The 26,118-nt window shown below is 44.7% G+C and overlaps 11 protein-coding genes across 11 annotated transcripts; 6 read left to right on the top strand and 5 right to left on the bottom strand.

Annotated features, from left to right (window-relative positions):
• Positions 1–874: 874 nt before the first annotated feature.
• On the top strand, positions 875–1,973 carry K444DRAFT_546121 (uncharacterized protein; the record flags this gene model as incomplete). The annotated part of the gene is made up of 4 exons (XM_024876194.1): positions 875–1,241; positions 1,389–1,693; positions 1,751–1,884; positions 1,940–1,973. The coding sequence occupies 4 exons, from the start codon at positions 875–877 to the stop codon at positions 1,971–1,973; spliced, it is 840 nt and encodes a 279-aa protein (XP_024728658.1).
• Positions 1,974–2,567: 594 nt separating this feature from the next.
• Positions 2,568–3,705, top strand: K444DRAFT_574504 (uncharacterized protein). The gene is made up of 3 exons (XM_024877438.1): positions 2,568–2,952; positions 3,203–3,363; positions 3,397–3,705. Exons 1-3 carry the CDS (start codon positions 2,887–2,889, stop codon positions 3,497–3,499), a joined length of 330 nt encoding a protein of 109 aa, XP_024728657.1. The 5' UTR covers positions 2,568–2,886; the 3' UTR covers positions 3,500–3,705.
• An 82-nt stretch (positions 3,706–3,787) lies between these two features.
• K444DRAFT_637007 (GTP-binding protein-like protein 2) lies at positions 3,788–7,076 on the bottom strand (the record flags this gene model as incomplete). Its single annotated transcript, XM_024884071.1, has 6 exons — positions 3,788–4,118; positions 4,233–4,474; positions 4,517–4,733; positions 4,885–5,125; positions 5,272–5,643; positions 5,783–7,076. The coding sequence occupies 6 exons, from the start codon at positions 7,074–7,076 to the stop codon at positions 3,788–3,790; spliced, it is 2,697 nt and encodes an 898-aa protein (XP_024728656.1).
• A 511-nt stretch (positions 7,077–7,587) lies between these two features.
• On the top strand, positions 7,588–9,340 carry K444DRAFT_620837 (uncharacterized protein). Its single transcript, XM_024881788.1, has 2 exons — positions 7,588–9,021; positions 9,078–9,340. Exons 1-2 carry the CDS (start codon positions 7,717–7,719, stop codon positions 9,135–9,137), a joined length of 1,365 nt encoding a protein of 454 aa, XP_024728655.1. The 5' UTR covers positions 7,588–7,716; the 3' UTR covers positions 9,138–9,340.
• Positions 9,341–9,778: 438 nt separating this feature from the next.
• Positions 9,779–10,288, bottom strand: K444DRAFT_545628 (ACN9-domain-containing protein; the record flags this gene model as incomplete). Its single annotated transcript, XM_024876149.1, has 3 exons — positions 9,779–9,861; positions 9,913–10,012; positions 10,067–10,288. 3 exons carry the CDS (start codon positions 10,286–10,288, stop codon positions 9,779–9,781), a joined length of 405 nt encoding a protein of 134 aa, XP_024728654.1.
• A 40-nt stretch (positions 10,289–10,328) lies between these two features.
• Positions 10,329–11,528, top strand: K444DRAFT_620835 (uncharacterized protein). The gene has a single exon (XM_024881787.1). The coding sequence runs from the start codon at positions 10,464–10,466 to the stop codon at positions 11,235–11,237; it is 774 nt and encodes a 257-aa protein (XP_024728653.1). The 5' UTR covers positions 10,329–10,463; the 3' UTR covers positions 11,238–11,528.
• On the bottom strand, positions 11,335–12,035 carry K444DRAFT_238902 (Sm-like ribonucleo protein). Its single transcript, XM_024871290.1, has 3 exons — positions 11,960–12,035; positions 11,811–11,860; positions 11,335–11,755 (listed from the first exon to the last, which is right to left on the bottom strand). The coding sequence occupies exons 1-3, from the start codon at positions 11,971–11,973 to the stop codon at positions 11,433–11,435; spliced, it is 387 nt and encodes a 128-aa protein (XP_024728652.1). The 5' UTR covers positions 11,974–12,035; the 3' UTR covers positions 11,335–11,432.
• Positions 12,036–12,055: 20 nt separating this feature from the next.
• On the bottom strand, positions 12,056–13,034 carry K444DRAFT_620833 (Pkr1-domain-containing protein). Its single transcript, XM_024881786.1, has one exon. The coding sequence runs from the start codon at positions 12,792–12,794 to the stop codon at positions 12,342–12,344; it is 453 nt and encodes a 150-aa protein (XP_024728651.1). The 5' UTR covers positions 12,795–13,034; the 3' UTR covers positions 12,056–12,341.
• A 433-nt stretch (positions 13,035–13,467) lies between these two features.
• K444DRAFT_574486 (uncharacterized protein) lies at positions 13,468–16,741 on the top strand. Its single transcript, XM_024877437.1, has 10 exons — positions 13,468–13,766; positions 13,819–13,847; positions 13,898–13,947; positions 14,110–14,161; positions 14,263–14,906; positions 15,063–15,081; positions 15,131–15,156; positions 15,327–15,557; positions 15,621–15,830; positions 15,889–16,741. The coding sequence occupies exons 1-10, from the start codon at positions 13,585–13,587 to the stop codon at positions 16,678–16,680; spliced, it is 2,235 nt and encodes a 744-aa protein (XP_024728650.1). The 5' UTR covers positions 13,468–13,584; the 3' UTR covers positions 16,681–16,741.
• Positions 16,742–16,866: 125 nt separating this feature from the next.
• On the bottom strand, positions 16,867–19,687 carry K444DRAFT_637002 (P-loop containing nucleoside triphosphate hydrolase protein; the record flags this gene model as incomplete). The annotated part of the gene is made up of 2 exons (XM_024884070.1): positions 16,867–16,878; positions 16,961–19,687. The coding sequence occupies 2 exons, from the start codon at positions 19,685–19,687 to the stop codon at positions 16,867–16,869; spliced, it is 2,739 nt and encodes a 912-aa protein (XP_024728649.1).
• A 394-nt stretch (positions 19,688–20,081) lies between these two features.
• K444DRAFT_602242 (Clavaminate synthase-like protein) lies at positions 20,082–22,222 on the top strand. Its single transcript, XM_024878719.1, has 7 exons — positions 20,082–20,573; positions 20,621–20,886; positions 20,942–21,276; positions 21,452–21,486; positions 21,640–21,683; positions 21,831–21,849; positions 21,996–22,222. The coding sequence occupies exons 1-7, from the start codon at positions 20,262–20,264 to the stop codon at positions 22,185–22,187; spliced, it is 1,203 nt and encodes a 400-aa protein (XP_024728648.1). The 5' UTR covers positions 20,082–20,261; the 3' UTR covers positions 22,188–22,222.
• The last annotated feature ends 3,896 nt before the right edge of the window (positions 22,223–26,118 follow it).

The raw sequence follows: 26,118 nt of genomic DNA, 5'->3' as shown, positions 1-26,118 counted from the left end.
GATTACCAGAGACGGGACGATCATTCTGGTTATCTACCAAAGCCATCGCAATCCAGCCCACCGGGTGACCCAGAACATAAGATCAACTACAGTCAGCAACCCAGCCCTGCCTGCATCCTCGCTGCTCGGGTCCATTCCCCTCTCGGCCCTCATGCAGGTCACTGTCCCATAGCCACGTCTTGAGAAGCGAATCTAGTCGTCTGCACAAGCCACTCACTATCCAGCGTCTTCTCTCCAGCACAAGAAAGTTCTCTTACAAATGACCATCTCCAACATACTCTCGTATAAATTCAGTGGCTGTTCGCGTCATAAGCACTGACAAACTTTACATTGGGGCAATGTTTCTTCCCATTCATCTGGCTGCCCCGGTTGGGCCTCTTGGCCTAGATCCCGCAAGAGCCAATGCGTAGCCCGCAAGTGTGGGCGATGTTGTCTTTCCAGATCTCTTACTCAAATGGAGGATCTTCTCGGCGCCTATTAAAAGGCTCTTAGTTGCAACCACATAACCACATGAATGCAAGTCAGCCATTCACACCATCGCACGCTGTGGCTTTCTGTTGCCGAACTCGTGTTCATCCTATCATCTCTCCCCTTGTCTCTGTTGTTGGCCCCCTATTCTCGGTCTCTATCCATCGAGCTGAATCTACCCCCTGCATCCCCAGTCAAGTTTGTACAGTACAGTGTTGACTCTGTTCTATTGTTGTAAACAAGTTCTGGTTATATACGTAGCCATTACCTCGCCACTTTGTCTCGAAGGATAGATGCTTTCAGCCGTGTCTGCACACAAAGCCGCTACTGTTTCTCTGCTTTTGACCAGCCCCTGCACATTTGATCTCACTCGAAAAGTCCACCATCTTCAACGCACACCTCCAATATGTCTCGACATTCGGGTTCGTCTCGCCATCGCTCACACCATTCGAGAAGCACGGAATCAAATCCGGAGGATTTGGTTGAGCAAGTCAAGAGCATCATCACACTACTGTACGAAGTAGTATCCTCTCGCCCCTACGAATGGGAAGCATATTTGCCCTCCGCTCGTTCGGCTATGACGGCACTCGATCATTTACACTTCTTCAGAGACCCTCAACGCTTTGCTGAACAAGTTTGGATGCTTCATGGCCTGCAAGATTATGCCTTCCACGATTCAGATTCTGGGTGTATTCGCGACATCGCTGAATGGTGCCAGACCGCGTGGTTGAGGATCCTCAGAAACTACCCAGAAAACGTAGATACGTTAACAGGTATGCCCAGCCCAAAGTCATTTACAGTTTAAACTATCAATAAGATTGATCTGGTGTGCAAAACGTGGTCTGATATCTCGGCCCAAAAACGTGTATCTCTACTCCTAATGTTTGTCCTTGCAGAGGCTGATATTTTGAGTTGTCTAGGTCTAGGACGCAACTGGCTCCAGAGAGCCCAAGCAACTCTGGCAAGAATTCATCGCGAAGAGGGGAACGACTCGTCAAGTCAAGGAAGCAGCAGCCAGGCAGGTAATTCGACACAAGGTCATTTATCCAATGAAGACAAATACAATGCTGACGAGAGACTAGCATCTCCTCCGGCAGACCCACGCAGGCAGGGTCCATTATACGTCGAAGCTCGGGGATATCTGCAACCTGCAGTTGATTTCTATGCGAGGGCCCTAAGATCTGCAGACGCACTAGGCAGTACGACCGGAGAAATCCTAGCATCTGTAAGTTTTGTACCAGCATTAAACTTGCACGTAGGTATCACTTCTCATACTTCATAGGCCGCTGAATCACAAATGTCTTTGGGGAACGTGACGGGGCCACCAGGAGATGAGCGCCATTTCGCTCAGGCTATCCGCTATCTCCGCCGCGCAGAAGCCGCACCAGGGTACATTCTTTCGGTCTACTTGCAACAGTGAGTTTTCCATCCACAAGTGTAAAATGCCGCACCGCGCTAATGTGCTTCCGAGGTATCTCAATGACTACGGGAGATATGTTTCATAGCTTCATTCGAATACACAACTGGGTGATGTTTTGGAAAAACCGCGAGATAGCATTCGATCGCAGCTAGCAGTTGCGGTTTCTTTGTAATATTCGCTTCCGGCTTTCCGTTCTATATTTTTGTTATACTACGACGTTCTTCTCAATTTAGCGTTGCGCACCAAATATTTCTACAATTTGTATACAATCCAATGACCAACTGCATTATCCCCAATATCATATCGAACTGCATGCTCCACTCCATGTGATCCGATGCATATCCCAGAGCAGAGCAAAACAGCTTGGTTCGGATCGAACCGAATGGGATCAGGATGACATGAGATGTTCCAATCAAATGCTGCTTTCAGCCATCAGCAGCCACGCCAAGAGTTGGGAAAGCCAAGCCGCTTGCAACCCGCCGTCAATTGGCGCCGGCCCCCAACGATGACAGGACAGAATCAGGAGGACATCCCTACAGTACAGTAACGGCTGACAACAAGCCTGCCCACCCAGACTCTCCACCCAGCCTTACAAGCTGAGCATGTCAGCAAGGAGGTTTCCGGCGACGACCCATGCAATGCACAAGAGCATTAAATCCGCGCCAGTGGGAGCCGTTACGTTGACTGGGGCCACGGTTGCCAACCTGCAGAGACGCAGTCAAGTACTGTAGCCGTCCTTGCGGTGCCTCGAGGGGCTCGCTTCTGGGTGCCTGGCGCGCGCGGATCGCTTGACTGCAGGTTCAGGCAAGAAGCGCCCCTTGTCCGACCTGGGTCCTCGGTCCTCCAACGTCCCTTCAAAGCCAGCCGCCGAAAAGAAAAGACGCTCGACCTGGCAGCACTTTGCAACCGCCGGTAGCACACCAATACCAGCAGAGAATAAGGAGGAAACGCGCATCTTGTTGCATCCCGTCCCATCAAATTCTTGTGCCACCGCAGTCATGCTCACGGAACGCGAGTTGCAAATAAACCCCATTGTGCAAGAATCAGTGCTGCACAACACCAAGGTTCGTCCCGTTCCTGCTCCCACGCCCATGCCCTTTCTGCTCCCCCCGCTCAATCACTGCGCCTCTTTTCCTCCTACTACCTCTCCTATCTCCATGCACTGCGTGCAAAGCCCAAAAGCGTCCACCTTTTGGGCCCCATCTTCTCCAGCCCCCCCCCTCAGCCGCTCTTATTAAGCGTCGATGGACTTGTTCTTCAACCTCCCCCACTCCATCTCTCAAGCCTCCACTGACACATCTCCCCCACTCATAGACTCTCACAACCCTCCACAACCTAACAGCTTCCCTCTTCGGTGTTGGCGCTGGCATCCTAGGTCTCGAGTCCTACCTAGGATTTGTCTTCTACCTGATCTTCTCGCTGATCACCTCTGCGCTCGTATATGCATTCCGAGTTCGACCGGGGATTGTCAAGGAGTCCCAAGCCCAGGGAAAATTAGGAAAGGAAAGATATTTTCGGAGCAGCATCGAGCTATGGACAGGAGGCTTGTTCGAGGGGCTTAGTGGGTTCGTATTGACGTGGACACTCTTTTATGGGTTGGTCAGGGCATAAGCCTCATCGACAGAATGGGTCAGGATAGAACGGAGAAGATGTGCAATGCGACATCTTGTTAGATGTTTCCCACATCGTCATGGGTTGGGCCGGCGTCACGGTTGCATGTCAAATTAATACCACGGATTACATCACGAGCCAGGATCCGATATCAATGGGTAGCAATGAGTGAACATAGCATAGATGTAATAAATATCTTGCAAGTCATTGATAGATGATTGTGGTCATCATCTTGTGGGATGCCTGCTTGTTCCAAGAAACAACCTCAGCACTCGAGCCCGACAAAACTCAATCCACGACTTCCAGAACTCGCCCAACAAAGCCTTCTAACCCAGCGATACCTTTCTCCCCCCTTTCGGACCCGTGATACAAACCTTGCCCTCCGCCAGGCATCACAAGAACTTGAGACCCCAATTCTATCCATTCACGGTTTGTCATGAGTTCCAAAGTCACATCAGTAACACCGTCAGAACCGAAGACCAAGGGCTCGGGTTCTTCTGCCTCATCGTCAATGCTGTCCAAACCAAACATATCAACCAAGTCTTCACTCCGGCCAGTCGATTCGTTGTTGACATGGGGTACCAGTCGTACCACTTTTGCGGATGCACGTATACTAGCACTGGGGTAATTGTGTGTCAGTATCTACTTGGTAAGTACCCTCGCGACAGAACTAAGAGGTTACCCCCGAGCAAGAGCGACTTAATACGGAACGGATATCTCCTCCTGCACTTACATGTACACAACAACCAAACTTCCAGGAGTCACCGAGTTAATATCACTATCTTCAAAAGATGCAGTGAACCCGCTCGCAGCCTGTAAGTTGTGACCGGTAACCATCATGTGTCGGGTTGGGATTGCCATTACCAATCCTTTTCGTATTCGAGGTGCCGCCGGTGGCTGTCTTTCGAATGGCCCATTTGACAGTTCTTGCTCTGGAATATCGAAGACGACGCCAACGCTTCCAACTTGGCCTGCCTTCAATGTGTGGACAGGCAGGCGTAAGTTCCGCAGGCTTACGATGTGGGCGCTATGCCATTCCCCCTTGCTAACGGAGGCTGAAACCGCATTGCGAGCGGCGATACGAGGAAGGTCGGTCGCCAATGTATTCGACAGCGATGCACCAAAGCTGTTTGGAGAAGATGTAGAGCCAGATTTGTTCGGCGGTGAATCGTTATCCGCCCATTCAGCGGGAAATGGCCCGATGACAACAATGTCTCCGACGGCCAGGCTTCCACTGAAAGAAGGTCAACGTTGCCTCTTCTAACCGTGACGAGGCCGGTGTCGAACTCTCCTCTTTTGGTATAATATGGAGATAAGAGGCTTCATTTGAAACAGTGGTGATAAAAGTGGTTGTAGGAAAATTGGGGGGAAGAAGTTGTTCTTACAATCGAAGGTACCCCGCCACCACTACCCCGGCATCCGTTTGTTTACCACTGCTCGATGCCAACGGTTCAAAAGATGCCGGTAGGCCAAAGACATCTTCGATGTGGAACAGGCAGGCTGGTTGTTCAGGATTCAATGCTAGGCCAACAAAATCTTGGGATGTTGGCTCCGGTGGAATCGGAAGCTGTTTTAAAAGTGCGTGCAAAGAACGAATTCCGGTGCCTTTCGCGGCACTTGTCATGACTTGGCAATCCCGAGGTCAGTATCTGTTTGATGGCGATAATTCAAGGTGCAGACCACCTAGGTGATTTTGAGGAGGAAGCCTTTGAACGTCTCACGACTGGCGAGAGTTTCTAATAGTGAAAAGATAAACTTAAGAATGGACATACTGATAGGAATAATGGAGGTGAGACCGTCAGAAAGGCCCATTTTCTCAACCACACCTCGAATTACATCTTCCTCGGCAGCGGTTATGGTGGTAAGATCCGAATCAATGGTTTTGCTTTGATCCGGTGGTATGATTGACGGTGTCCGACCCATGGCTTTAACTGCGGAGAGGATTTTCGAGAGAGTTTGTCTTAGACTGCTTTTGGAAGCCAAATCAAGTTTGGTGACGACAATGCACAACGGCTTATCCAGTTTCAAGCAGAGTCCTAAATGGGCCTTTGCTAAATCGATACCAGCTCCCGCACTCCCTAGTATATCTTGGGCAGAAGATGTTCCGCCAGCAGCACTGGGAGCATTTTCACCATCGTCAGCGGCTATGCAGAGAACAGCCCCTGGATGCAAAAGGGGTCAGCAGCTGCTCGAGAATCATTTTTTTTCAGAGAATTCAAACAATAGCTCGGAAGAAGAATGAAGCAATCCAAATTGGGAAAAGGATTTATCCCCATCACTTACAATGAGGCGCCCAACCAACAAGTCCGCGAACCGTAGTTCTACGATACCTGGGATGTCCTGCTGAGTCTGACACGAAAACCAATCTACCATTTTCCGCAGCCGCATGAATGTCGGTCCATGAAGTCACATTCCCAGAAGCAAAATTCACAACGTCTTGGTCCTTATAACCGATTAGCTCTTGCGCCACTGAACTGGTTACACCAGACACTATTTCGTGTCGATGCTTGAGCAGGCTCAGTCTGCTTTTGCCTCGACCATTGTCGAGTGTCGCTGTCGACAGTGTACCCAACAGACTCGACTTTCCAGAAGTTGTAGGCCCAGTCAAAGTTATACGAAGTTGCTCCGTTGCCTCATGTGCTGCCAGCGGAATTCTACCGGAGTCAGCGTCATTTTGAACTGGAGATGGGCTCTCGTGACGAAAGGGCGAATTCGGCTGAGGAGTTCGCATAGGCTTTCTCGAGCTCAAATTGGGGGTTACCAGTGCTTCCGCAACCCATAATTGCGCCTGATGCCGCAGGGGTTCACCTTGCCAAGCCGGAAACTTTACAGGTCTGAATCTCTTTTTCGTAGATTGTGATACTGGCAACGCAGGGTCAACAGGCTCGTGCCACTCGCAATCCCCAACAACCACCATCCTCACAACTTCGACATTGCAACCAAGACTTGCGGCCATGGCCCGAAGATTCGTCAAACTCTCGTCCATCTCATCTTTCGTCAATCCAACGAAAGTTCCATCATCGGATACACCAATTTCATAAAAGGCACCTCGGCTCTCCTCAAGTCCGGCAAGAAGCTTACCTGGATGTGAGGGCGTTTCCAGGCTTTCAGTAGCCTCTGGCAATTTAGGCAAGACCAGGTCACTCGTCGACGAAGCATGATAGGGCGAGGACTGCTGTAGCCGCCATAAAAGCTGCGTTGTCAATTGCTCGAGACGATGTTGACGGGACTGATTCGAAACGGCCAAAGTTGGTCCGGAGTCTTGGGGCAGAGATGGGTTGGATTGCGGCTGTTTGTGCTGCTGGGATCCCGATATTAAGGACCCCGTAGAAGAAGAACTGTACGTTCTTCTAGGTCTCAAAAGCAGATGTAGTTTGTATTCCGTAGGGCCGTCCTGTGGCTCTGCCTCGAGCCTGGTAACTCCATAGTCCTGGAGCTGTCCTGAAGTTGGGAGAGCAGAAGAGATGGCAGCCCCGTCTCTAGGCTGGGGCGTCGAGGATTTGGGGGAGTCAGATGGGGTCAGCCACGGGGAAGAGACCCGCGGGGGATCTGGGTCAAAACTGAATATCGAGGCCATTGTAGCGGATAAAATTACAGTCCTGTAACCTGGATTAATTGTGGAAAGCACGTGGAGATTCACGCCCAAAACGCCCTGGTCTACCGGGCCACTAAATAGTAGAGTTTCAAGATGCTTTTGACCGCCGCCGTATGACTTCTAAGGTCGTTCTTGCATTCGGTTGGGACCAATTGTTTAAAATGTGCGTTCGGAAGAGTTGCGGCAACTGGGGAACCATCTTGATAATTGCGGCTGTGTTGGTGAACTTGATGAGCGTGAAGTGCGGGGGCAGAGATCGATCGAAGAACCGAGAAGTTACGAGGCTTGTTGGGAATGCATTGTATTAGGTGGAGTTGTTGATTTATGGGTCCCTTTGTTTGAGCAGGAGTGTTCAATGTTTGAGGCGTCGAAGGTGACTTGAGGTTGAAATGTACAGTATGTCAAGAGTCATAGCGCGCGCCGGCAGTTGCCGCCAGCCGCGGAAGCATGGGGCTGTGCACAGGCGAAGTCTTGAAACCCAGCGCTGCACCAGCTGCTGCCTCGAAAAACGCACCGTGACAACCGGAGCACATAAAGCCTTCAATTTCGACCTGATTCTCGACTCCAGCTTCTACTCACCGTCCATTCTTTCAGTCTTAGGCTATCAATCTTCGTAACCGCGATGAAGAAATTCGGCTTTGGCAAGAAGGGGGATGGTGATGAGGATTCCAACCGTTCTGCTCTCTTCTCACGTTCAAAGAACAGCTCCCCTGCTCCTGCTGCCTCGAACCCATACGCACAGCCAGCCCAAGCCGCAGATCCGTACGCTCAAGACAACAACAAGTTTGCAAATATGGGCTCAGTCGGACCATCAGGAGCTTCGCCTTACCAACAAGCCAGACAGCAGTATGGGCTGCCCAGTGGACCGGGCGCTGGTCGCGGTGGTCTACCATCTGGACTGGGTGCAAATCGGGGGGGCGCTGCTGTAAATCGTAGCCCAGCACCACCAAATAGTGGTGGATATGGGGCTGAGAAATATGGCAGTGGTGGTGGGTATGGCGCCAACAGATACGACGGCCCTCCCAGTTATGGAGCAGGTGCGGACACAGGTTCCAAGTATGGGCCAGGTGGGTATGGAGGATTGGGGAGGACAAATAGCAATGAGACAACAACAACAGAAGACCAACGAGACGCTTTGTTTGGAGGTGCGAAGGATAAGTACACACAGCGGACCACCCTGCCACCAAGCAATGGGCGGCCAGGTGAGGGTTATTCTGCTGAGTCTGGCACGGCTGGCAGTGAGGGTGGCTATGGCGCATATGGGGAAGAAAGGCAGCTCACCGCCGAGGAGGAAGAGGAGGAAGATGTGGCAGCAACCAAACAACAAATCCGTTTCATGAAGCAAGAAGATGTTTCATCCACCCGGAATGCGCTTCGAATCGCAGCTCAAGCTGAAGAAACTGGTCGCGCGACATTGGCTCGTCTTGGTGCACAGGGTGAACGTATTCACAACACTGAGAAGAACCTGGACCTGGCTGCAAATCACAATCGCATCGCTGAGGAGAAGGCAAAGGAGTTGAAGACGTTGAACAAGAGCATGTTTGCTGTTCATGTGTCAAACCCGTTTACGGCGTCATCCAGGAGGGCCGCTCGAGACGAAGAAATTATCGAGAAGCACAGGCAGGAACGTGAACAGCGTGATGCCACACGGCAAGCCGCTTTTGGGTCTCAGCAAAGAATGGAGCAGGCTTTCAAAGAGCTTCAGCCAGGAGATGTTGGCTACCGTCCGCAACAGACCAAAGCAAGTCTCGCAGAGCGTTCCAAGTACCAATTCGAGGCCGACTCCGAGGACGATGAGATGGAGAATGAGATTGATAGTAATTTGGACGCTCTTGGCCATGCTGCTGGGCGACTGAACGCTCTAGCACGAGCCACCGGGAAAGAGGTCGAGGCCCAGAACAAGCAAATCGATAAGATTATTGAGAAGGTAAGTAGTCTTGGCAGTTCGTTGCAGTTGCCAGCATTGGCTAACTCTTTCCGCAGAGTGATCGCGTGGACGAGCAGATCGTCATGAACAGGGCGAGACTGGACCGTATTCGTTGAGCATCGTGAAGCCGGTTTGTTGTTTTATTTGCGCATCATTGTAGCAGAATTGAACGATAGAATGCCTGAACTGCCCTAGCACGGGATTTGTCCCCTCCATGATTCCCTGTGCCGGCCTGACCACTCGGGGTAAGTTGAGTGCTTGCACATCGAAAAGATAGTTCCATTAAGAATCACAACTGCAAAATGATCAACATGACAAGAACAATCGATTTCCGAATTGCTGCTCATTATATCACACCACTTCCAGGCCCAGATCTCCACAGGAGTTGGCTCGGTTGTCAGTTGCTCTCTAAGTGAATCTTGAATCTGGTGATCAGACCCTGAACTATCCGGAGCTGTTCTCTCCATGGTAAATTGACCTCGAGAGCTCGAACTCGGCCGTCAAAAATGCAAAAGCTCGAGACTGGTTTGGCCGTCAAGTGCGGATTGCCGCATCGTCTTCCCACAAAATTACAGGGAGGGACCGTCCTAATGTAATGTCCCACAGCATGCAAGGGAAATTTGAAGCTTTCATCTCCAGCACAGAAGGGGAAAGGGTAAACCATGGCTGTTGAAGGGGAATAGAAACTCAACATATGTCGCATGGATGACAGGCTCGCAAGCTCCCACGTAATGATCCTTTAACGATGAAATTCAAGTCATTCTTCACTAGACTCGCCGTCCTCCAGTTGCTTCTTCCGTATCGCTTGCATAAGTTCATAAAGTTGACCAAGTTGCTGATCTTTCAAATCGTGAGCTCAAGATCTCAGATTTGCAGCTTTGGGGATCATACCGCTCATCTTATCTATCTTCCCGACATCCATTTGTTCTCCAATCCAAGAGTTGCCCTCAAGCCTCTGAGCATACATTTGCCATTCAGTCAAGAATCCGATCTGAGGAAGCCCGTCAGCCACGCCAAACAGTCCAATTTCATGTAGGGGGTTTACAATGTGAACCGGATTTTCCACATTTCTATGAGCTCTGAACTCGCTCTTTATGTATTGGTCCCCCAGCAGTCGCATCTCCCTTGGTAAATGCTTCCGATGCGCTCGAAGGAGTCTTCTGTACAATGGTATTGGTGGCAATAGCGCAAGTGGTGCGGGTTTGAAACCCTTCGTAATCCCAGCAGAAGTTGGCGCAGCCATCTGTAACCGAGGAATGGATTTCATCTTATGTCCCGGCAGCTGTGTTCATGAGGGCCACATCGACAGATGATGAGTGCTTTGGTTGCGATTGTCGTCAGGACTAGCGAACAAGCCTCGGGCAAAAACATCCGGCAAAAAAACCATCTCAGCCTTGTCCGCCTTGTCCTGACAACCTCCACCGAAGAAGAGGGAGGGAATCATGCTTCCGACGCCTTCAACCTCACACGTGCCCTATGAACGAGTGTACGAGCCAGCAGAAGATTCTTTTCTGTTCCTCGATACTCTATCTTCAGAATCCGAAAAGACGTTTCTTCAAAACTGTTTCAGACAACCCCCAGAAGGACCAACATCCAAGGATTCTCCTTCTCCATTCGTTGTCGAAGTAGGGACCGGATCTGGTGTCGTGCTCTCATTTCTCCATGCACACGCAGAAAACATCCTCGGAAGACGAGATATCCTTACCGCCGGAGTGGATGTGAATCGATTTGCATGCAAGGCTACGGCGGAGACGGTCGGGGTTGGAGAGTTAGAGCAAGACGCGCAAGCATTGTCACATGGATTTTATTTGGGTAATATCCTTGGAGACCTTACAGGATTTATTAAACCAGGGCAAGTCGACCTCCTTATCTTCAATCCTCCATACGTTCCAACGTCAGAGCTTCCACCCTTGCCGGATGAAGAAGCAAAGACTGCAACAACGTACGAGGATGATTCCCGCCTGCTCTCTTTGTCGTATGCAGGGGGTATTGATGGGATGGAGACGACGAACCGTTTACTCCAAAGCTTACCAGAGGTTCTGAGTTGCTCTCGCGGCTGTGCGTACATCCTTCTCTGTGCCCAGAATCAACCAGAGAAGGTCAAGGATCAGATCAAGAGCTGGGGTAGTGCATGGGCGGTGGAAACGGCGGGTACCACTGGGAAGAAAGGTGGATGGGAGAACCTTCAAATACTGAGGATCTGGCGCGCACAATAAGGAAGGAGAAATATGGCAATCCATATCTGACGCAAGGGACGACTTCCACTGTTTTTATTGTCCATAAACGCCAGAAACCCACAAATTTTGCATGAGTGCTCCGCTAGATGCCAGACCTCCAGCCCTCTGCTGGATAGAGCTGCACAAAGATAGCACAAGCCATTGTTCTCAAGTCAAGCGCGTTTCCCTCTGGGATCAGAAGCCTCGTCCACCACCCCTTCCACGCCCACCCCTAAATCCCCCACGTCCTCTTGGTCCTCCCCGACCTCTTCCGCCTCTGGCTCCGCCCCGATCTGCTGCCTCCTTTCTCGCCTTGTTCTTTGGTTTTGGCGCATCATCAATCAGGAGAGTATCCAGGGGAAGAGAGTCGGGTAGGATATAGTATCGGATGGTCGACCCACGAAGATTGATGGTATCGAGTGAAATCGGATCACGGCCACGCTGGGTCATCTTGACTGTACGCAACGCGGTGTTCATTTGCGGCGAAACTGAAGTTATGGTGCCGTGAATAATCGTGCCTTGCAATGTTCCATCAGTACAAAGCCGAAAAACTTAATTTGAGGATCAACGTACCATTTTTAAGCTCAATCGTAACGGTCTCATTCGCACATTTCATCAAGAACCTACCAGGCGCAAGAGTCAGTCTGGAGCTTCGAGTCGGAGCCTTGTGGAAGAGAGCTCAGCTTGTGCCATACCGAGGCCAATCTTGGAGGAGAGCTTACCTGACGAGCTTCATTTTGTCGGCCTCTACGGTTTCAGACCTCGAGGCGGATGTAAGTTCGTTGTTGTAGACTATGCTTGGTGGGCAGAATTTGGAGGCCGTTCATGAAATTCGCGAGAGACGGTGAATCACGTGATTGCTACCAAAGAGGCCACTCTCCAAGGGCTTCGTGGAATGTCTCCACCGAAGCGAAGTGAGTTGCAAAAGAAAGTCTGTTCATTCATATCCATGAGCCATCGCTCTTTCTCTCCATCTTCTACCAAAGAGGGCGCTGCATCCGCCATTTGTGGTTCACTGCAGCCAGCACAACACCTCTCGTGACATTTCTGGGTATATGATAAAAGGTACAGCCATTTCTCCCTTTCTCCATTCATCGTCTTCACTCACTTATCTTTTTCACTCTCCGAGACTCTTTCCCACTCGTCCTCAGTGCTGATCTCCGACTTGTTCCCTCCAGAACCCCCACGGTCCTTCAACTCGCCCTTCCTCTCGGCTACTTCGACCTCTTTGCTGCCCGGCATGGGCTCCCTTGTATCTATCACCGTCTCTGCCTCTGTTTCCGTGTCGTCCCCGGGCCCACACTCTTCTAGACGACGCTTCCTCTCGTCCTCTGCCGCTTGTGCTGCCTTCAGCTCGGCTACGAACCAGTTGATAGCCCACCACAGACCAGCACTCAGGGATGAGAGTATGGCAAAATGGATGCTATATGTTGCGACAAGGAGGAGGAGAAGAACCCCTTGAAGGCAAGCAAATGCCACATTTGTTGCCACAAGGAGGGTGGGGGTGGGGCCTGGGGTGAAGATGGACTGGAAGAGATCGGTAAGGAAGGCCGACATTCTTTCTCTGTGGGTCGCGTTTAGGATGGGAGATTTTGCGCGTGAAGGAGAACGAAGGTAGCTTCGATAATGCCGATATGTAGCGCTAAATGAGCATCAGAATAGACGAAGAGTTGGGGTAAAGAATGACTTCTTGTCGAGAGAGGGGCAACCTTAAGAGGCGCATACGCCGCGCAGGCAAAATAACAGATATATCAGATGCCTGTGGATGTCTGGAGGGAGCGCGTGTTGAGGACAGATTATGGTGTTGTGTTGTGTTGATAAATCAGCGTCACTCGGCAGCTGGTTCTTGGTTCTTCTGCCTGATCACACGTGGACGTGGAGGAGCGCGTTTTGCCACCTTGACCGCCTGCCAAGAGCAGCAGTGACGCCACAGGCTCTTGTAAAAGTGGTGGAAGAAAAAGCGGCATTGGTTTTCAGGGTTCCCGCTCAAAGTTGTTCATTTGCATCCATTGGGAGGGGCCAGGAATTAACGCTCGGGATTTTGGGAGATACGGGAATGAACTTAGAATTTCAATGTCCCATAACTTGTGGGAACATTCTAATATGTTCCAGCTTGACTTGGCAGAGTAAACATTCACAGCCGCTTTTGTCGTCCACGGCAAGCCACACTTCATTTTCCTTATCGTGTCTCGGGCTTATCTATTGACACCACAAGTTGGTTACATACTTAGTCTAAGTCCCAGTAACGGTGCCTCTGAAGTGGTGGTCAACAGCTCAGATCTAGATCTAGGTCTAAACCTCTTCTTCACGCCTATTAACTGCGCATTATGCCTCGCTATCCTGCGTAATGGGACAGCACTCATCCCATCCCACGCCGACGGCGGGGGAGACGGCGGGGGAGACGCACCGGTTACTTTCACCGGACCCAGAGCAGGTCGACCACGATGGGTGTTTTCCACCGCACGGCATCCATGACATATGCCCTGCTAATCCACACGCGGACCTTCCTGTCTATACTACCATCCATAGGTAAGTGCTCATCGTACTGTTTTAATAGGCTGTGTCCGACTCAAAGTTATAGAATACGGAGGGACGTCATTGCTGCGATCGGTAATCTTCCCAATGCCCTGATATATACAAAATCTTACGGGTTTTAATAGATGATCCCTACAGCCTCGAGCAATTAAGAGATCCTCGGATGAATCTTTCGGTTCGTGTCAATTTTTCGGGGCATTGATCCCTAATTCATATGTCCTGCCAACTATTTACTCTCAAGATGCTATGTCTTGAGAGTAGACGATTCACAAGCAACTGTCCCAACCCCCGAATCTACCTTTTTGAGGCAATGCTGACCCAAGATTCTGGGAGACAGGTAGTAAGGCCTTTGGTCGACAAGTTCTATGAGGCCAACGATGTCTCTATGAGTAGGTCGTGCCTTCCACAGCCGCATAGGAACTCTCGTCCTAAGTCTTGAGAATTGCCATTCCTAAGTCGACCATTAGAGAAGCTGACATTTATACCTCAGTATACTGTCTTTTGGTAAATCGTGTCCAGTTTCAAAAGGAGCAGTCAACTCAGCCACATCAACAAAGTGTATGCACAACACGTGCACTTCTTTGCGAGCTGCTGGCCAACAGAATACTGAGACGCTTCCACGAGGATAATACCGGGGCCCAAGGGCTGTTGCTTCTTGCCCAGATCCTTGTTGGGGGTTTTGATCCTTTTCAAGGTGCTCCCCCTGAAGTAGTTGAGGAGAATAGCCACCTCTCATGGACGATCCAGACGAGGACTGGATTCAAGCGAAAGCTCCCTGCACTAGAGATCGCTATCATTTCTGAGAGTAAAGTCTTGCTTAGCTCGTCAGCATGTCAAATGGTGGTAAATGCAATATTTGAAGGACGGGTGATTTACACGCCAACTTCCTTCATTGATATCCTTCCAGACCACTACAAGCAAAAGCCCATCTCATTGTACAATCCTCGAAAGGCACCTCTCTTCAATCAATATCGTCTGATTGTTCCGAGAACGAGGAATATCCTGGAGGTCTGCCAGTTTGTCGGTCTCCTCATGTTATTCTTGCTCGTTATGTCAGACCGGGATGCGTCTACCTTTGGATTGGCCGAGCTTGTTTTCATAATTTACACTTTTGGCTGGGTCCTAGATCAGTTTGTGGGTGGTATTTCATGTCGTTCAATCTTCCGGCATAGGCTGTAACAGCCCGAGCCGGAAAGGAAGCCCATTATCAGCATTCAGCGCAAATACCTTCAATGCCAACCTCCCAATTGCCACCTTTGTTTTTTATAGGGCTAATTCAGTGTAAATTAGGCAAGCATTTTAGAGCATGGTAATTAGCTCGACCTCCGGCTGAACAATCGACACTAACACTGCCACAGGGTGGCATGTCTATACACAGAACCTCGTATGTATACTCCCGGGCTTTCCCAGTCGTGTTTGGCCCGTGGCGAATTTGGACGGAGCATGAATGTTCAATATCTCGTGGAACATTCAAGTCTCACACATTCTCAATGTTCCGCAAGTTTCGGGGCATTGATATTGCTCACTGGGTGATGCTGACTGTGGATTATTCAGTGGTCCTTCCTAGACGTTACATTCTCTGCCACATTCGGAATTTACTTAGTTCTCCGAATCCATGGTTGGAGAACAGAAGCGTTCGAGCCTGGTCAGCAAGCGTTAGACGTTCTTGCGATGGGTGCCCCCGTCCTCATCCCCCGACTCGCATTCAACCTCATGTCAGAGAACATGCTCTTCGTTTCCCTACGAGCTATGATGCGGGATTTCACTATTTTGACTGCTCTCGCCGTAAACCCCCCGCCGCCCGCGCCCTCCCCCGTTCCAAATAAAGTTGTGCTGACTGCAAAAAAGGTTTGGTGTTTTGCAGGCTTTCTCCTCTCGATGACATGGCTAAGTAACGGGGGCCATCAGCCGATTACGATCTCTAAGTGGATGCTTTGGGTATGGTTTGGACTTGATGGCACTGGCATTCAACGATCAGTCGACTTTCACTGGCTACTGGGTCCGATCCTCATGGTAGCATTTGCTTTCCTGGGGAACACCCTCTTCTTAACAATATTGGCATGTCTCTTATTCTCCACCCGAAAGAAGTATGCTGACTCCGGTTTCTTGGGAATAGGTATCTATGCTTAGTACCACATTCTCAACCATCGTCTCAAACGCCACGGCTGAGATTCAGTTTCGGCGCGCCGTCTTAACGCTCGAAGGTGTCAAATCAGATGCAATATTCGCATATCAACCTCCTTTTAACATTCTCGCCCTTTTTGTACTTACTCCACTGAAGTTTGTCCTCACCCCCAGGTGGTTTCACAAAATCAACGTCGCAGCGGTTCGTGTGATAAACGCACCCCTTCTTCTTCTCATCAGTCTCATTGAACGACGCACTCTGTGGGCTGGTGCAAGACGCCAGCGAGAAGCAGAGCAACTGCCCAAAGCACCCAGCCGAGCTAACCTTTGGGACTTCTCACGGGGGTTCTCTGCCCACGGTGATATCCAGGCGGTCTTTGACGCGGAGCCCCCTCAGTCCATAGAGGAAGAAATTACTAATGACGATGATTTGGGCCAACACGCACTTGAAGATGAATTTGCGAGGGAACTCGGACCAGAAGCAGGAGCGAAGTTAAGCAGGCGGAACACTGGCAAGAGTAGACGAGACTCGGTGGCCCCATTTGCAGCCATCACAGGCCGTCTGAGGACTCTAGTGGACGAGGGTAGTAAAGAGGGCGATGAAGAGAATGTGAAAACTAGGCTGGAGGGGCTTGAGAAGGCGACGTTGAGAATTGAGAAGATGCTACAGCGGTTATGCGAAGAGCTAGATGGCGGGATGAGAAGAAGTGCTAGTTTGGATGCAGGAGAGACAAGCACGTTGCAAAGTCTCGATAAAAGTAAGATTACTAGTGCAAATATTTGAGAGTTATTTATACTAATTTTTAGGGCCTTAATTTGAGGTATATATTATTAGTACAAGAGAGTAAAGTTAAGAATTATATAAAATGTAATTTATTATTATTAGTATTATTATTAGAGTATTTTTAAAATATTATAACAAAGTTAAAAAAAATACTTTATATTTGATTCGATTATATTTTCTTTTCATTTAATTATAAAACTATATAGTTTAGCTATTTAAATAATAATTATATTATAATATCTAAGATGCTAGTAATCCAGTTCGCTTGAATTATACTAACTTTCTTTGCATAACTTTTGGCTGTATATACGTGATCGAGAAACATAATAGCCTCAACCCTTTGTCTATACAGAACGCTCGAGGGGTGAATCGAAATGGGATTCCTTCCTACAGCCGTCATGTAAGTTCCATCTGGTGCCAACAGTGCTGTTCTCGTACCAAACGCCTTCAAGAATGCTTTGAGAATGTACTCGACACGTTCAGGCGTGATAGATTCGACGGGAAGAGGATCTGGTGGCGGAAGACTCTTCAGCAGTTTCTGCTGAAAACAGAGTTGACGAAGTTGCTTGCGAATTGCGAGCGCCATTTTCATAGCACGTATCGAGACAAGACGTTGGCGGCACCAACCAATACGATCAGTGTTCTCAGCGGCATACTTTCGCATTGTGTTGAGAAGTGTGATAAGGTCGCCCCATCGATCTGAAATATCATGGCGACCCAACTCAATGTCATCTCTTTCCTCCTCAGACTTCGGTTGAAGAAAAATCTCCGAATCTGTGGTCAGACATGAGATGATGTCTATGACTTCGAGGAGAATATCGGTTTCAAGTTCAGCAGCCGCAATCAACACACGGCCGTACGCAGCTGGGAGGGGGTAACTAGCCATTTTGACCCCAGCATCTGTAAGTTCCCCGCGGTCGTCGAGCGCACCCATTATGTGGAGCTGGAGGAGAGCCTTCTCCATGGCTAGAATGTTGGGCGAATCCATGAGTGAAAATGTCAAGACATCTTTCACTCCACGTGCCTTCATCTTGAGCACGGCCTCGATCACATCGCTACGAAGTATCTCTGGAAGATCGTCTTGATCAAGCTGGAGGTAGTCCTGCTCGGTATATACCCGAAAGCACTTCCCCTTCGCCTCTCGTCCTGCTCGTCCTGCGCGTTGGATAGCAGACACTCTTGAGATAGGTTTTGCCAAGAGAGATTCCATCCCCAATCTTGGCCGGTATTGCTTGACTTTGGCTTTGCCACAGTCCACAACAAACCGTACCCCAGTAACGGTCACTGATGTTTCCGCTATGTTTGTAGCAAGGACGATTTTGCGTGTGAAATGCTCTTTGACCTTTTCGAAAACGTCTTGCTGTGCTTGGGCTGGTAGTGAGCCGTGGAGCGGCATGACTTTTATTTTTGGCAGAGCTTTGACAAGATTCTCCGCATAACCCTCAAGCTGTGTCTGTAACGTCTCGATCTCTTCTTGGCCAGTAAGAAATGCTAGGATATCTCCCGGCAAAGGCTCCTTGACATGTAGCTGAAGTATTGTCTGCAGCATACTGTGGAGGTAGTCTGGAGCGGGATTGACCTCGTAGAAGATATCCACCTCATGTTGCCTGCCTCGTACATACTCGACGGCTACTCCATTCTCAGAGACCCCATAATGCATCTCAGTGCCAGACGAGTCTCCATGAGCCTGGGGCGAGCCAACCTTGGACAGAAGCACTGGCCTATTCTTCGATACACTCGTCGATTTCTTGAGCTGGGGAGTGGAGGATACCAACTGGTTGCTCTCATCGTCCGAGTTGCTGAAACCACCCCAAGAAGAGGACTCATCCGCAGAGCGCCGCGACCGATCCGACTCTAACGCGCCATCAACTTCGGGATCTAACAGATGGGCCGCAAGGACTTTGCCATGATTGTTACCTGGCTTGTATGTCGGCTGACTTCCTGGTTTCGCGAAAAATGCTTCGATACCTCCCAGATCGAGTGTCGCACTCATCACGACGAGCTTCAGTGGAATTCCACCACGGCCTTTCTTGTCACCATGTATGATCTGTCGAAGAAACCCGGCAAGGAGATCAACATCAACACTTCTCTCGTGGATTTCGTCCACAATAACTGCACTGTACTTTCTAAGATTGGGATCATGAAGCATCTCTTGCAGCAACATTCCTTCTGTCACAAACTTGATCTTTGCACCTGTAGGTACAAGCGTGTCAAAGCGAACGGAGTACCCAACTTCCCCACGGGCCCCTTTGATCAATGGAGAGCCCATCTCACGAGCGACACGATGAGCCAAGGTTATTGCAGCAACTCGACGAGGCTGTGTGATTGCGATCATTCCTCCTACGGGCATGACCTTTTCCTCGCTGTTCTGGTTTTTAATCTTCACCATCTGCTTCTTAGACCAGGGTTCTGTACACAAGAACTGTGGAACCTGGGTACTTTTCCCTGAGCCGGTCTCTCCGTTGAGGAGAAGAACATCGTTATGTCGTAAAGCCCAGCGGATGTCTGCCTTTTTGGCCCAAATTGGAAGGTCTTTGCGAACTCTCTCAAGTTGTGCTGCCACTTTTCGAAGATGTTGGAGATTCGGACGCTCTTGCGTTAAATTGCGATTGCCATTGCTGGTAAGCTTCTGGGCAGCGCCATTGATCGAACGACTCGCCACGTCTAACTTGTGTGCTACCCCACTAGCTTCTCGACCACTGCTGGAAGCCCCATTCACAGAGCTCGATTTCAATTGCTGTCTGAATTCCTTGGTGGCTTTTTTTGTCGACGCTGTGCAGGATATCGCTGGCTGATGCGTGTCCTCGTGCCTCGACGGCTTTGGGGTTTGGCTAAGCTTTGGACTGCCATCGCTTAGCCACTTAATTCCATTGGTTTTAGAAGGACCAAGGAAAGTAGAATCCCGGCGATCGATAAGAGCAGTCCGTGGTTCTCGCCCAAACTCATTTTGCGTCCTTGATAGAGGCTCTGGGGCGTCCCCAAACTTGGTATGGACCTTTTCTGGCATTGTCGCTTGAGCGTGGGACTTTTGAGGGCCAGAGAATGCGAGCTCTGCACTTTTATCGCGGATCGGGGAGTCTGGGGAGTAACAAAGAGAGACAGGCTTCGTCCATTGCGGTTGAGACAAAGAGTGGCTGCTGTGTTGGTGTCGGTGTCGGTGTTGTTGTCATTGTCGTTGCTCAGGAAGAAAAAAGATTTCGGTGCACTCGGCTGCGATAAGAGGGCGACAAGAATAAGGTTTCGGGGGTGTGGGTCAGCTGACCAAGGCCGGGCGGGGTGGGGCTCCGCCTCGAAGCTAGACTTTCCCTGACCCACCCGACCTGCAGTGAGCACGCAATAAGGCCTAGGAAACAGATCAGCATCAGTGATGCTGCCACCGAATCTAGTTGCCGCGGCCAAGTAATACAAATAGAGAATGGGGTGGCACAATCGCACGAGTTGCATAAAACAAGCGTCTCCTCCTCTGTCAATCTTCTCTTCTCAGGTTCTTCTCCCTTTTCTCAGTTCTGCATCCCCGGTCCCTTCCTCTCCTGCCACACCCAATCACAGTATTAAGCTCTCTGCGGCCATCCCGAGGCACCATGGCTCCCTCGTTACTTGATGTCCAGCCGACGGCGCCTCACGAGCGGTCCAGTGGGCACACCAGTGTTGACAAAAAGATTTTCCCAGATGGTATAAAAACCTCCGGGCAGCACCCACCCATCTATGAATTACTCAGGCCCTATTCGGATTTCCCCAAAGAGATCACCGGGGAGACCGTTTGGAAAGCCGAGGACTATGCCAACAGCCCTGAGCGATGGGTTCATGTCTTGAATGATCAGGAACTCAATGAACTCAGCCTCGTGGCGGATGAATTTATCGCCGATAACACTCCGTTGACAGGCATTTCAAAGGTCAGTAAAACTGCACAAGCCAAGAATCTATGCCTCATGTTTTACAGGATAATTTCCATCTGCCAAAGTTATCCACGCTGTTGACCGCTATCCGCGCTAAAATCATTAACGGCAGGGGCTTTATTCTCTTCAAGGGATTCCCAGTTGAAAAATGGGGGCTTCACAAAAGTGCTGTTGCATATCTTGGAATGGGAACCTACCTAGGGTATTTTGTTAGCCAGAATGGCCGAGGTCACGTCCTCGGCCATGTTAAAGATCTAGGTGAGGATCCAAAACAAATTGATAAAGTCCGCATTTACAGGACAACTGCTCGGTAAACCCAAGCCCAAAAGTTTCCGCAATCTAAGTCCATGGCTCACTTCCCGAAGCCAATTTTTCCATGCAGACGACTCGGATATTGTTGGATTGCTTTGCATTGCCAGAGCTCTCGAGGGTGGGGAGTCTGATATTGTCTCCTCACACCACGTTTGGAACACCCTTCAGAAGGAACGGCCTGATGTTGCCGAAACATTGGCCAAACCTATCTGGTATTTTGACCGCAAAGGAGAAACCAGCGTCGACGAAGAACCATACATCAGGACTTCGGTGTTCTATCTCGAAAAGGGTGCCAACGGACGGGTTTATTCTAAGTGGGATCCATACTACATTAAATCCCTCGATCGTTTCATGAACGCCGGTGTTATTCCCCACCTCTCTCCAGAACGTATGTGCATCCCAAGCCCTGCCTCTTGATATGAACGCAGGGGTTGTGGGCATCAGGAATCTTTATGTTCAAAAAGCTCGTGGACTGTTTCAATTTGGTTGCCTAAACAGACCTCTTTCGAGTTCGGGCACATCCGAGGTTTGCAATTGAGCAGTACTGACTGAATGAATTACAGAGGTCGAAGCTGCTAAGGTGCTGGAGGAGACTTGCGTAAGTTTCAGTTTCTCGGAGCATTGGTTCTTTGTTCGCTTGCGAGCAGTCTATCATCGAGGCGTGGCTGGGGAGAGGACAACTCGAAAGAGACTACCTTAACTTGATTTCACCCCTTTTAGGCAATACTGATCCGAGATTCTGGGACTTTAGCACCGACTTCGGCTGCATATGATACTTGAGGTTGGAGATATCCAGTAAGCATGACCCGGTTCCTTATGTTCATTCCAGTGTTTGAGATACTCTCTAGAGTATCCAATCTACATCCCAAAACTGGCCCATTTCTTATTTTATTTCCCCTCTGACCAACTGAGAATAAAAAATTGCTGAGGCCACGTTTCCAGATTCCTGAGTAACGAGCACGTAAGTCTCAATTTCAAAATTCGAGTGCCTTGAGACCTGTTTCTGCCCAACCACGTCTCAAGGTAGACTATGCATGAGAAACTTCCTCAACTTCGAATCCTACTATAATTGCCAGGATAGTACTGATCTGAGAATCCGGGATGTAGGTGCTTCATGCTCGCACAGCATATAAAGACCACGCACCGCCTATACCAAGGAGACATTTAATGAGGTTGTGGCTTGCTACACCTGAGAGCGAGGGTGGTTGGAGGTTGCCTTTCCACGATTCGGCACAAAAGAAGAGGGGGGGGATCCAAGTTAATAATCAGCCTCCGGTTTGCCCCCTTGACGCTGAATAATTATTCCTTACTTATATTATATAAGTAATACTAGTACTATTATATACCATATTTATAGTTCTTTAAATATCTCAAGTAGTTTAAATTATTAATAAATTATATATATAAGAAATATAAAGAATATAAGAAAATTATAAATTATAAAAATATAAGATATATAATAATAAAATATTATATTAGTAATTAAGATAATAAGAGTAAAATATAAAATAAAATATAACTAATTTCAAGAGCTAGCTTTATAAAAAAAATTAATTAATATTTATTTCTTTATATAATTTTTAATATTTTATTAAATATATATAAATATTAATTCTAATTAAAAAAGTATAATCTTATATAAATATTACCTTAATTTAATTAATATATAATTATATTTAATATTTTTATTTAAAAGTAATATTATAATTACTTTTTAATTATAATTAATATAATTATAAAATAAAAATAAATAAAAATAAAAATATTTATTAATTAAATTTTAATATTATTTATAATTTATTATTAGTATAGTTATAATTATTAATAGTTATATAATATAAAAATAATTAAATAATAGAATATAAGTAATAAATAATAATTATATAACTTTATATTATATAAATAATTTAACTAGTAACTAGTTTTTATTAGGCTTAATAGATTTTAGGATTATATATTAATATTATAATACTATAATTCTTATTTCTAAATAGTAATTACTTTACTAACTTATATAAATAGTATTTTATAATTATATAATAATATTATATATTTCTAGTAAATTAATATTAATTAATTAGTATTTATAAATTAGAAAGAATTAAGCTATATTTATCCAAGATTTAATTATTTAGAAATAAAGCTATTATTTAAATCAAAGAAAAAATAATTATTAATTCTATTATTTATAATATAGTTATATAAATAAGAAAAATATTTAATTATATTATATTAAAAGAAGAAATATTTATTAATTCTATTATTTATAATTTATTATATAAATAAGAAAAATATTTAATTATATTAATTAAAAAGAAGAAATATTTATTAATTCTATTATTTATAATTTAATTATATAAATAAAAAAGATATTTAATTTTACTAAATATTAAAATAATTAGCTATTTAATTATTTTATTTTATTTTTATTTAACTTTTATAAAATTCTTTTAAAAACTATTTTTTTAATTAAATTTCTAAAACTTTTAAACTTTAAAATTATTAAATTATTTCGAAATCTCGATATTTTATTTCCTAAATTTCTTATTTTAAACTAGATATAAGTTTATAAAATATATAATAATAAAATATATAATAATAAAATATATAATAATAAAATATATAATAATAAAATATATAATAATAAAATATATAATAATAAAATATATAATAATAAAATATATAATAATAAAATATATAATAATAAATATATAATAATAAAATATATAATAATAAAATATTATAATAATAAAATATATAATAATAAAATAAAATATATAATAATAAAATATATAATAATAAAATATATAATAATAAAATATATAATAATAAAATATATAATAATAAAATATATAATAATAAATAATAATAATTTTAAGAAATTAATAAAATTAAAAATTAAAAATTAATCTAAATATTATTAGAATAAATAAAATAATAAAATAATAAAATTTCTAAATATTAAATTATTTTAATATATTTTCTATAAAATAATTAATAATAATTTCTAGAAACTATCTAGATATAATTTTAAGAATTTTATTTATTAAAAGGATTTTAATAAACTTAAACTTATAAAAATATAATATTTATATAAAACCTTTTAATATAATAAAATAATAATACTAATATTATTATAAATACTTTATTTATTATTATTAAAAAAAAATATAATATATATAATTAAATAAAAATATATTAGTAACTAGATTAGATTTTATAAAAGAACTAATTTTATTAGATTTTATTATTTTTATAAAAAATAAATATTTAGAATCTATTATTTTTAATATTTCTATATTATTATTATCTTTTCTATTATTTTTTCTATTATTATATTTTATATTTCTATTAGATTTATATACTAGTATATATTATATAATAATATTAGTTAGAGAATAAGATATAAAAGCTTATTTATTTCTTTATAAAATAAGAATACTTAAATTTATAACTATTATTTATATAATAGTAATTTAATATTATTCTAATATTATAAATACTATTATTAGTTTACTAGTAATATATGGCATTATTATATAGTTATAGAAGTACTATTTATATAAGGTTAGTAAAGTTATTATTCAGAAGTAGGAATTATAATATTATAGTATTAATATGCGATCCCTAAATCTGCTAAGCCTAAAGGGGTCTAGTCTACTAGTTAAGTTACTAATAGGATGCGAGGTTATATAACCATATCCCGTATCCCATATCTCATTACCCATGTCCTATTACCCATTACCTATATCCCGTATCCCGTATCCCGTAACTATATACGTAACTCCTAGAGAAATAGCTATACCAATACTAGAAACTCTCTAAAAATACGAAAAATAGTATCTCCCTCTAATTGCATGCAAATTCCCTAATCCGGCCTAGTGCCAGATTTCCCAAACGCTCTATATATCCATATTGCTTCTGAGGTTTTAATTATATACTAAAGGCCGCGGCCTTTTGCACGTGACTTCCCCTCCTATAATATCCTCCTATCCTATATATCTATTTTCTGCCCTATTCGCACTCGACCCATTCCTCTATATCTAATTATATAATATTCGTATTAATTAGGTACTTGAGGATATTCGTTAGCTTCGATTTTATTATAGAATTGGCAGGATTTGATTTTCCCTTAATTCACTTGACTTTCGCGATTTCTTATTATTTATATGCCTGGCAGAGGTATATTATATTAATTATTAGGCGTTTCTCTCGAATAGTACCTAATTTAACGAGGCATTTATATAATAACTTCGAATCCGTATAAATAACTAGTAGTAGTTCTATTTCTAGTACTTTATTAATTATAGATTTAACTAAAGCGCCCATATTAAAACCGTAAGTCATATTATAGAGTTCCGAAGCTAGAATACTTCTAGTAACTTTCTTGTATTTAGTAGAGAACTAGTAAATAATATTAGTATATCTAGTTCTATTTACTAGAACTAGAATATATCTAATTTGGGAGAAGAGATCTCTATTATTTATAAATAAAGTATTTATAAAAATAATTAAATATAAGAACTTCTTTACTAGCTTTACGAATCTTAGTTCTCTAATAGTATTCTTAATTTACTATTAAATATGCTTATTAAGTGCCTTTATATTAGTTTCCGAGGATTTAATAACTTAAGTAGTAATTAATAGGTTATATAAAGCTTCTAGTTAATAGACTAATATAATATATATTTCTCTTATATATTAGGTAATATATTAGTTCTTAATAGAGAGATTTTAATAAATAGTACTCCTATTACTTATAGTAGTAGTATTTTTTATAGAAATAATTTGGAGGTTCTTATATTAGTATTCCTATATAAGGGTAATTCTAGTAATATTTATATAAATAATACTTTTATTAAATTTGAAATTATAATTAAAAGTAAGGAATTTATATTTCTTAGCTAAGAACTTAGCCTTATAAAGCTTTAGTTACTTTGCTTTTATAAAATTATTAGTTCTAATAAATAGGGTATTATTAGTTTAAAGGCTAATAATTTCAAAGAATTATTTACTATAAAGTAAGTAAGGATTATAAGTCGACTATTTTATAAAGAGCTTATTAATATAATAGAAATAATAAGTCTTAAACTAGTAATTCCTAGCTTCCGGTATATTATATAGTAGTTTTATAATCTTTAGAATAGAATTATTCTTTAGATTTAGCTCTCTAGTAAGCTTATAGGATAAGTTAATATAGAAATTATAATTAAGTAAGATTATTAATTAG

This window comes from Hyaloscypha bicolor (genome assembly GCF_002865645.1).
Source record: "Hyaloscypha bicolor E unplaced genomic scaffold K444scaffold_182, whole genome shotgun sequence".
Taxonomy (NCBI): domain Eukaryota; kingdom Fungi; phylum Ascomycota; class Leotiomycetes; order Helotiales; family Hyaloscyphaceae; genus Hyaloscypha; species Hyaloscypha bicolor.
The sequence above is the reverse complement of the archived record's forward strand: the minus strand, read 5'-3'. Positions and strand labels throughout refer to the sequence as shown.